General features: G+C 38.6%; 1 protein-coding gene across 1 annotated transcript in view; it reads right to left on the reverse strand.

The window, feature by feature from the left end:
• ZC2HC1B (zinc finger C2HC-type containing 1B) overlaps window positions 1–11,672 on the reverse strand; it is a 46,110-nt gene that overhangs the window by 33,742 nt on the left and 696 nt on the right. Inside the window, exons 2-3 of the mRNA XM_078054633.1 lie at window positions 2,682–2,743; window positions 70–189 (exon numbers count right to left, since the gene is read on the reverse strand). Of these exons, the coding sequence (XP_077910759.1) occupies window positions 70–189; window positions 2,682–2,743 (182 nt within the window). The remainder of the gene's footprint in view (window positions 1–69; window positions 190–2,681; window positions 2,744–11,672) is intronic.

The raw sequence follows: 11,672 nt of genomic DNA on the forward strand, positions 1-11,672 counted from the left end.
AGAGCCAAAAAGAGGCTTTAATGTACTTAAGGATGTAATCAAGAACAGTAAACAAGATATTGATAGTACCTTGGATTGAGGAGCCTTTCTCACAATAGGAATGTCAGTGCCCTGTAATCTTTGTTTCAAGGAATTGAAAGGTTTACGTTTTTTGTTGAAGAGTTTTCTACATATTGGTCCATGCCTTTCCTAGAAAAGAAACAGTGGGGATTAAAATTTTTAACATGTACAGTCACAAGGTTTCTACTCAGGCAGCCCCCACTGGAGTGACAGGGTTCACCTTCGGAGCCAAGTTCATTCTCCAACTCTCAAAGCACAGCAGAGCAAATCCATCTGGCTCTCTCCACCCTTGTTACACATCACTAGATATTGCGTGAGGGTAAGGTCAAGAAGAGGCCTCTGCAGCTACAGAGACTTACTTCGAATTTGGTTTTATATATTGAATTCTACCACTTGGGCTGTGTGAGTGGTTCCAGGCATTAAATAATGTTGAAAAGGCAAACTCTCTAGTTTAAATTGAAATAAATATTTCTGATAGTGAGCTAGGTACTCACTGAAGCCAAGGAAGTTCTCCTGATTATGTCTTCTGTTCGGTTTCCTGTGTCCACGATTCCCAAATTCCATGAGCAAGTCATCCAGTAACCTACCAGAGAATCTGAGTCCCAACAATCCTAACACTCAGTTTTGCCATCCTTTTGAAACAGTCCTTTGCATACAGCAGGGGGAAACTTAGTTCCTACCAGTGGAACCTTCTCAGGAAAACTCTTCTTACCACTCAGCAATTTCAAAATTGAATTTAATGGGGTCACTTTTCTGCATACAGCAAATTAAACTACTTAACTGCCTCAAGAAGTGGAGAGGTTTCAAAGAAATATTTGAGAACATCTGCAAAAGACAACTGGGACAACCATACAAATAAATGAAGGATACACCAATTCCATTTACATTATGAAGATATTTTCCTTTAATTTATCCAAACATTTCACATCCATGAAGTCATTTATTTCAGAGCAAATCTAAGCATTTAATATTAAGTTTTACAATGTTACAATATTTAACATTTAACAGACGATCGGCAGGGAAAACATTCTTTACTCCAGCCAAGTAATCCTTTAAGTACTCAGCATTTCTAGTACATAAGACAGGGAATCAACACACAGAGCTCTCTGCCTGTGTACGACCCTTACAAAGTCTGTTACAGCACCACTATAGGATTACACCAACAACTTCCAACTAAATGTCCTCTTCCTTGGTGGATATGTAACTCATAATAGCTAACACACAGTTCCTTCGTCCAACAAAATACAGGGCTCTATAAAAATCCCTGCACCTTGTTACAAACAAGCCATACCATTTTATTTTATTTTATTTTTAAAGATTTATTTATTTATTTTAGGGAGAGAAAAAGAAAGACAGGAGGGGAGGGGGGAGAGGGAGAGAAAGAATCTCCAGCAGACTCCCCACTGAGCGGAGTCCCAGGACCCTGAGATCATGACCTGAGCCGAAATCAAGAGTCAGACACTCAACCCACTGAGCCACCCAGGAGCCCCAAACCATACCATTTTAAATTAGAGAGAGAGATCGTTATCACTTGATCAAATGCTCTTTGTAGCCTAGAGATAGGCCTAGAAGTAAAACCCAAGAGGACCCAACACATTGGGGATGACATTTAGTGATCCCCAAATGGATGGTACCTTCTAGGTCTCAAACTCGTTCTTATGGGGTGCAGGCCTGGCTTGGCAAAAGAAACACACCGGTGGATTCCTGGGCCACAATAGGCCCTGGAGCTCCTGCTTCTAAATTCAGAAGTTCTAGCTATAGTTAACTAGAACAGATATTTCATTTTTAAAATTCCCCAGAGAAAGAAAACCTACAACCTCATTGTACAGTCTTTCACCCCAAATGCAGTCAGGTGTATAGTCTAAATCCTTTAAGTTTGGTTACATCTCCTTGATCTAAAATGTTCAAACTCGGAGTTGCATTATCACCTCAAGTTTTTTTTTTAAAACATTTTTCTTGGGAATCTCTTTATAATATTGGAATCTAATACCTGTTTGATTCCCTAATTTTGAAATTAAGCTTTTATTCCACTTTATAGGCATCAATCAGGGGCCTTGACATGTAGTTAGTTTGAATCTGATTAACAATTAGATCTTGGAACAGGCCTTACATCCATTTTGTTCAAATTACGTAAAATCCCTGAAATTGAAAGGTTCTGTCTTTATACGTGGCAAAGCAGGAAACAAAGGGAGGTTAAAGGACTTGTCAGAATTAGTGACAAATTTGAGGCTAAAAGCCAAGTTTCCAGATGCTCCAAATTCAATGTTCATTCCTCTTGACTAGCTAATTTCCCTGGTGCTTTGGCCTTAAAATTTGAATTTTTGATGCTTATAGAAAAGGCAAAAGAGCCAAAACCTCTCAGGAGACAATCAGCTGTGCCAAAACACTTTCATCTGGCATCCTTTTTCTAAGAGTACCATGTTTAATTAAGCTCCCTCTTGAATGGGGTGGCATCTATGTGCCTCGGTGTCCTCCGGACCTGCCAGCCATAGGTTATGGACCTCTCTTCCCTTGCTTTCCCTCCACATCTGTCTTTAATCTTTGCCGCTGCAGCCTCCTCACTGACTTGACAGTTCATTTAACTCCAACGAAACACATCTACAAAATGTCTTTATGTTTACCAGAACATCTGCTGCAAAGCGTCTTCCACAGACTTCACAGGGAAGTAACTCCTGATTGCCATCTGTATAAGATCCAAAAGCACATGATGTTAGTTTCGTGGAACTGCCTGCCCGAGAAGAAATGACTAACTGGAGGGGACCTCAATAGCTTGATCGCCTCACTCTCTTTTCCCTCCCCACCAACTTCCTTCTCTTAGGAAGATACTTCATGAACTCAACCATCTTTTTTTTCTAATATAGACTTCTCACTTCACTAAACAGGTAAATTCCATGTCCTTCAGGCAACCAGAGTACAATTCTTTAACATATTCCTGAACTAAGTGCCTAATAGCTTTGCTTTAGACATAAATGCAAAGTTAATACTTTAGTATAAAGTCATAAATTATCTAATGGTAACATTTTTAAGATTTCTACTAGGATGTAAGGCCTATGTGTGTGCTAAATGAAGGTGTGACAATTTATCACAGATTATATGAAAAGTCACCTAATCATCAAATTTAAAATTTCCTGAGAATGGCACTCTCTCAATAAATGCTCTTTGCTGGAAAAACTCCTACCTGAGAGGAAGGACCAGGTAGAACTAATGGGACTTCTATCCAAATCAGGAAAGATGGTACCATTACAATGCAGAAGGATGGGAAGATGAGCAACATCCTAAGGAGGGGTGTTTGGTCAGACTTCTTAATGAGGTCAGTGAATAACACTCACTGCCAGCATTTTATATGCAGTAGTGAATGAGTGAGGGACTGTAATCACAATGAGGTCACTACTTGCTATTGTTTTTAATATTCAACTAGTGTTTTTAAAAGTTAAATGAAGAATAAATTAAAAAAAAAAAAGAGGCTGAGACTGCACCCACATGTGCCCCATGTCTCAAAGTACCAGACCCATAGTAAGGTGTGCACAATAAAATACTTGTTGAATGTGTGGGCCAAACACCAACTGAGTTCCTACCTTAGGACCAATACTTCATTCTATAACTATCTGCTACATGCAACTCTGTGGAAATATTTAGAGAAACCATACATGGGTCCAGCAGAGAAAAGGAGAGAGAGTGTGCCATTAAATGAAGTTAAGTGTCACAGGGAAAGGAAAACATTGTGGAATTCTGTAAAGGTTTCACCTCATTACTTTAAGTTCAACTGGAGTTGAGCATATAGATTAGAAAAGCTGATCATGGAGATGATGTTATATTAGACTAATAATCTGGGCTTTATTCTACAAACAAGGGGAACAATCAGGGACACTGAGTAGGAAGAATCTGAACAGAGCTGTGGACGGCTGAATGGATGGTAGTGGGGAGGGAAGATGCTATTTCAGTTAAAAAGCTAAAGATGTAGGCCTGAAATGGAAAGAAAAGAGGAAATGAGAGACACTGTGCTCAAGGAATTGACAACATGACTAGATGTAGAAGGAGTGAGGTGACAAAGAGAACAGTGCAGGACTGAGAAGAGGGTCGGGCTGTGGACAGAAACAAAATTTGAGAAGAAGGGCCATCTTAGTAAGAAAAATGACCTCAGCTTTGGAAATACTGAGTTTGAGAGAGTCATCCAGCCAGCAGGATGGAAATGAGGGAGGTCAGGGCTAGAGACACAGATGTAGGCTTTGTTTGGAGAGTGATGTAAAGGCATGATATTGCCAGGGAAGAGGTCATGGAAAGAGAAGTACAGGGATGATCCCTAGGGAACTCCGTATTTAAGGGCCAAGAAGATGAGGATGATAAGCCAGAAGGAGAAACAGGAGAGAACAAGGTCATGGAAACCAAGAGAAGACAGTTTGAAAAAGGAAGGACTGATTAACAGGAATCAGATGGTAGCTCATTACAGACATTGTTGATTTAAATGATTTCTTCTCACATCTGCCAGATGGTATTGTATTTGCAACACAGGTCATCCATTACAGCATATAGAAATATTACTCTTCTTCTCTGTTCTTTTGGACGGAGTCTTATTTTTTTCAGCAAGCATATACTTACTAGTTAATAAAAGGACTCATTTTAATAATAAAACTGCTTTTTCTAAACCACTAATGGCAGATGATTTTTTTATGAATAGTACTGTAACGTTTGTATGGTATTTTCATGTTTCCTAAACACTTTTCCTACAATAATCTCATTTACTCCTCACAGAGTTGGGACTTTTTTTTTTTTTTTTAAAGGTTTTATTTATTTATTTGACAGAGAGAGACACAGCGAGAGAGGGAACACAAGCAGGGGGAGTGGGAGAGGGAGAAGCAGGCTCCCCGCGGAGCAGGGAGCCCGATGCAGGGCTCGATCCCAGAACCCGGGATCATGACCTGAGCCGAAGGCAGACGCTTAACGACTGAGCCACCCAGGCGCCACGGGACTATTTTTTTTTTTAACAGGTAAGAAAACAAAGGTTCAAAGTTAGGGGACTTCTCAAAGACCACAGGTAGTTAAATGGTAACATAGGGACTCAAACCTAGGTCTCTATCTCCACAAGTATTAAAACTGTATTCAACCATCACCATAAATATAGGTATGCTGGTACTAACCTGCAATACAAATGGAAGTCCCTGAAGGATAAATAGCCTCTGATTTAAATCAGTGAGTTTTAATTAGCTCAATGAGTTTAAAAGAATGACAGATACAATAGGATTCAACTGAACACCTGAAATCGATGGACCACCGCTTTCTGAACCACTTTCAGTTCTGAAGCTTGACTATAAGGAAGGGAACACTGCCGAGCTACTCAGTCGAATTAAACATGGAGATCAAGGTCTATCGTGTTTGTGACAGAATGCGGAGTCACATGGAATATGTGATCACTAGAACCTTAGAAGAATCATTTAAGACAACCAAAATGCCTTGCAACAGGTGAATGGTTACACAGCTACATCCAAACCCTGGAATACTGTTCAACAACAGAACACTATTGATACACGCAACACCTGGATGGATCTCAATGCTGAGGAAACCCAATCTCAAAAGGTCATGTATTGTAAGATTCCATTTGTAGAACAATCTCAAAATGACAAAATTAGAGAGATGGAGAATAGATTAGTGTTTGCCAACAGGGAGGGATGGTTGGGGAGGGAGATGGTTGTGACTATACAGAGTAGAATGAAGGTGACCTTTGAGTAGTGGAATAGTTCTGGGGGCACCTAACTGGCTCAGTTGATAGAGCATAGGACTCTTGGTCTCAGGGCTGTAACTTCGAGCCTTATGTTGGATGTAGAGATTCTTTAAAAAAAAAAAAATGGGGGGGGAAAAAAGAAATAGTTCTAGAACCATATTGTGGTGGTGGGTGGTGGTTACACATGTAATAAAATGGTATGGAACTATAAATACACATCGTACCCATGTATATTTCCTGGGTTTGATATTGTACTAGTTATTTAAGCTGTAACTTAAGTTGGGGAAACTGGGTAAAAGGTGAGTGGGAACTCTACTATTTTGTAATTCTTGTGCACTAATTTTGTCAAAATAAGAAGTTTAAAGAAATATCTGGGGTGAGCAAATTGTGACCAGTAGGTCAAATCTGAAGCTCTGTTTTTGTAAATAAAGTTTTATTGGCAAATACCCATTTGTTTACATGTCTATTGCTGCTTTCACACTACAACAGTAGAGTTGAGTAGTTAACAGAGACCATATGACCTGCAAAGCCAAAAATCATACTAAGAAATAGGTTGCCAACCAGTGAAATGAGAATGTAGTGATTAAAAAGGATTTGCAGGAGAAAAACCTGGAAAATGTTAATGATACATTTTTATACAAATAAAGACTAGGAGTTATATAGATATGTGTGTGTGTGTGTGTGTGTGTGTGTGTGTGTATACACACAGCGGTTAAGAGTAAAGGTGATTAGTTTCCTGCATTTTCAATTTTTCTACAAAGATTATTCATTATCATTTTAAGAATTAAAACAATGACATTTTAAAAAAGAACCTTTTGATAGAAAAGATTCTAAAACAATCAGTATCAACTTAGCTATTTCTATCTTTACCCTCTCTTACTTAATAGACTATTAAAGTGGCCATTATTTTTATACATTGGCTATTATTTTTACACTTTCGTTTAAAATCTTAGACAATTTTTAAAATGAGGGAAAGAAAGTGATCTGGAAGCCATCAAAAGGTTTGTTTAGCATGTTAACAGTGAAAAATAAGCATTTACAAAGACCTCAGTTCAAAAATTTTTAAGAAGCCTGGAGAGGATTATGGCTATAATGAAATTGGAAAAAATTCTACTTCTGACTAGACATTCACTTTCTGAGCTGGAAGTTAAGAATGCTTTGTACACACACCTACCAATCCACATTTCCTTATAAAGGCATAGTAGAGAAGACAAAAGGAAGACATTTTCTCATTCAGTTGTCAGCAAGTCAAAGAACTCTTAAGTCCTTTGCAATCCAGAACATACAAACATTAGCAACATCGACATCTTCCATGGCCCTATGGTAAAGAGGGTAGCATATTGGCCTCAACTTACTCACTCACCTCAGGAACGTGAGTTCTGAAAGATGAAAAGGAATTAAGGATGGCAGAGAGAACACTCCATCAAATTTTGCTTTCCACCGAAGCCCCAAAAAACTACAGTAAAGGAAAATAGAGACAAAGAGAACCGCAAGATCAGGGAGGAAAGACAACAATAAAAAAAAATTTGACTCTGGAAAACTGACAGACACGGTGACTTGGGAAGACTTAAAACTACATTAGAATCCACTTCCCAAGCTGACAGTAGGGAGAACGAACCATCGAGATTTTTATCTTAAACCCTTCAAAGTCACAGGAATCCCCAGAGCAGCATATACCTCTGGGACTGGGATAAGATAAATGCGGAAGAGCGTGCTAAAATATGGAGGGCCAAGATGAAAGTTTTCTGAAAAGAAGCTGATTCCTAGATCCCCTCCCTCACTCTACACCCCTGGGTGACTGCCCTCTCCAACTCTAGCATAAGTCTACTCTCCAAAAATGACAAAGAGGCCTATGCATGAGGCACTGCTGAAGGTACAGGTAGGCAGATACAGATATATACACATATTTATGGTTGACTCATTATTTGTAGTAGTTATATTCCATAAAGGCTCTGTGAGCACTGAATGAGCAAATACTGCCTTAATACCTCTAGGGGGAATATAGGATTAGGCTCCTGTGAACCTCTGGTCACACTATTTTTTATCAACCTATCAATGTACAACCTTGTTTTGTTTTTCTATTTAAAGACACCTTGCGTAAATATATATTGTTGATTCAGTAACAGTGAACACTCATAGTGGGCAACACTGTAACTCATGCTGGATGAAGCTTATCTAACAGACATATTTCCTCCATAAGGCACATCACAGCCTTCCTGCATTTCAACACAACATTTACGGGCCATTTTAAACAGTGAAATCACCAAGAAAAATTGTGAAAACATGAAAAATGTGGCATAGATTGTGAAAAAGACACTTGTTTACAGTATGAGAGCTGAAACAAGAAGGCAGAGAGAGCATCACCCTGTTCCACCTTTGCTGAGAACATGCATGTCGGGTGACTCGACCTTTTAACTGCTATGTGCAGGTCTGTGAATGACCATGAAAACACCATGCGTATTGATTTTAGAGTTTCAAATTTTAGCAAATAGGCAAATTTGCAAATAAGAACTTGATTAATGAAGTTGATGGTGTGTGTATGTATACAGTGATTAATCTAGTGATTCCTCTCATGAACAGTGATGCTGAAAGCAGAGAATACACCTCAAACCCCCTTCCTCTACTTGGCTCACAGAACTCTTGTCTGCCAGACCCTTACTCTCAAGACAGAATGGAAACTTCCCTGAGAATCTAACCATTCCGTGACAAAATATATCTGTAGATACCAACACTGGGAAGATTCCCAAACAGCTCACCCAGACCACTCTACAATAAAGCTCAAAATCATAAAATGCCACTTGTCCATTCAGAATTTCCAGTGTCTCCTTCCTCCAGTCTTAATCATGAGCCAACAGACAGGAATTTCCAAAGATCTGTGGAAAAACTCTAGCATGTAAGCCCAAAACAAATAAAAAAGCAATTTAAAGAAAAATTAAACTCTTAGAAATTAAAAGCCTTGCAGGAGAAATGAAAAACTCAAGGAAGATTGGAAGATAAAATTAGGGAAATTTCTCAGAAAGTAAAGTAAAATGGCACAGAGATGGGAGAAGAAAAACATAATTCAAGTACCTCTCTCTGGTCCAGAAGGTCCTACTCCAAATAACAGTTCAAGAGAGAAAAGGAGAAAACCCAAGGAAGAAAATAAAAAATTTTAACGATTTCCAGAAGCCTTGAAAGGACAGGAGCTTCCATTGAAAAGACACAGCACGATGGATGAAAATCTATCTATAACATCATTGTGAAATTTCAGAACTCTGGAAACAGAAATTCTACCGAGATGAAAAAAAATACTTGACAAAAATATCAGGAATTAGAATGACTTCAGATTCCCATACAGTAAACTTGGAAATGAATGAGGAAAAATCCTTTAAACTTCTGAGGGAGAATAATCTACAACCTATAGTTTCATACCCAGCCAAACTATTGATCAAATATGGGGGTTGAGTACATTTCTCAACATGCAGGGTTTCAAAAAGTTGACATCCCACGCACTGTCTCAACAATTACTAGAGGATGTGCTTCACAACAAACAACGTGAGTAAAACATACAGCAAATAGGCAATTCAACACATGAGGGAGAGAAAATAATTCCCAGGATAACAGCTGGGAACCAGAACCAGAGAGCAACTAGTCCATACTGAAGATATATAATGAAAAACAGACATGTTGAAGTCTGTCATGAGCATGATATTCATTGTCTTTGTAATCTGAGGTTAGTATGTCCTAGTGTATCTGGCTCCCACTGTTCTATACTTGGTTTGTTTGACCCTGTCCCATTGGAGTGCTTGTTCTTCCCTTATTCTGACATCTAGATGAGTGGAGGACACTTCTTTCACTCCACAAGAAGGTTCTGCATTGATCTTGAGATCATGGTGACCTTAGAAAGCAGAAAATGTAAAATGAGCATATAACACCACTAAACATATTTCTACAGGAGATCCAGGATGCTCCAGCTGTGGTCACTTGTGTTCCCTAGGAGTCGATCACCTAGCTCAACATCTCCTCTTGGGGCTCTTGTAAATTCTAGAAGCTAAACTCAGGCTCAGAGACTATTCAGCTCAAGGATGCCTTCATCAACTGGTAGTAAATATTGCCCTTATAAAGCCAGATTTGTGTTTCAAAACTAAACAAGATATTGTGCTTAGGAATACTATACAAACTGAGAGTTTTGGAGGGATGGGGTGGCACTGGGGAGGGTATGTATTATAGTGAGCACTGTGTGTTGTGGAAGACTGATGAACTGCAGACCTGTACCCCCGAAACAAATAATACGTTATATGTTAATTAAAAAAAAAAAGGAATACCATACAGCTGATGATTAATACAACCTAGATAATACTTAAGAGTTACTGAGGGGAAAGAGTGGAATGAAATTGAGGATGGAACCACAGGTGGCTTCTATGTTCTATTTCTTAATCTGAACAGTGCAATGATTTTGTTTTATTATATATTCTCGTAAAAGTTTAACAATTAAAACATAATGCCATTAGAATGTTTACCTTCTCCTGACCCTTCACTACAACAAGCTGGATAGAACATATTAACACACAGGAAAAAGCAACATAAATGTACCGATAATCTAACTGTAAAGCCACAAGATGGCTGGAGTTGTCTTTCACCTGAGATCATTTGATGATGTCACAATGGAGGTGTGTATACAATGGACCACAGTTAATATACACAAACAGTGATAGCTTTTGATATGTAAGACTTATAAAAAAACAGCTCTAAAATATCTAAAAAAGTGATTTTCTAATAAGCATTAAGTTCCCATACAGAAGAGGTGCTTAAGGCACAGCAGGCAAATTCTTCATGACTTTGCCCCTACCTGGGATGCCTTAGGCCTTCTTTCTCCTAGCTAATATTGAGTCTAGGCCCTACTGTTCCAAGTTTAAGCAATTCTTTGGTGAAATCTCTTCCCTATCCATTCATTTATATACTACCTAGTGATCATTTACCAAATGCCAGGAGCTGTTCTAGGCCATGGGGATAAAGTAGTAAATAAAAATTCCCTGCTCTCAGTTTGTTCTACCGAGAGGAGACTGAATAACAAGATACAGCTCAGATGCCAAGAGATGCCATGGAGACCATAAAGCAGGGAAGAAGCTTAAAAAATGCAACAGAGGGATTTTGCTATCTTTACACAGTCAGGTGAAAGCTTATAGTGGAAGTGACAACTGAACACCAACCTTGAGGAAGTTTTATTTGCAGTTAAGAGCACTTCAGGGGGAAAAGCAAGTACCAAGACCCTCATTTCAAGTGGTACTTTATCAGTGACTTGGTGTTGCTAGTTAGATTTTGCTGCACACACCCCGCCTCCTCAGAAGATGCAGTCCTTGAAGGCAAAAACCCCCTCTTGTCGCTCTGGACTTCCAACATTTGCTAGGACCTTATGTTAAGTTCCTAACCACTGTTAAGAGATAACTCAAATTGTAAATACTCTAAAATTCTACAAAATAATTCAGAATATGTAAGGTTTGTTCTCCAGAATAAAATTAAGATCTTTAAATCTGGAGGCTAATCAGCCTAAATCACAATAATGCTTCAGTAAGACTCATGACTTATAGTCACCTTTCCTCGACTGCAAAATATATAATGTGCTGATTTAAACCCTTTGGATAGGTGAAGTGATATTAGAAGCTCCTAAGAAGGAATTTGAATAGCATCAATTCAAAATAATATTCCAAGTCTTTAAGATTCTCGCTGGTTTTAAGAACCTTCAATTGAGATAGCTACCAAAATAAATGGTCAATCTTCTTAGGATTTAATACATTCACAATACTAATATAAACCATCATCTGACCCTTGGCTTCTGCAAATCAGCATTAAAATATGTACTCCCCAATTAGATTCTACTTCTATAATGACAAGCTGTTCAGCTGAGTTTTTTGTAGCT

This window comes from Halichoerus grypus, chromosome 9 (genome assembly GCF_964656455.1).
Source record: "Halichoerus grypus chromosome 9, mHalGry1.hap1.1, whole genome shotgun sequence".
In the NCBI taxonomy this organism is placed as follows: Eukaryota; Metazoa; Chordata; class Mammalia; order Carnivora; family Phocidae; genus Halichoerus; species Halichoerus grypus.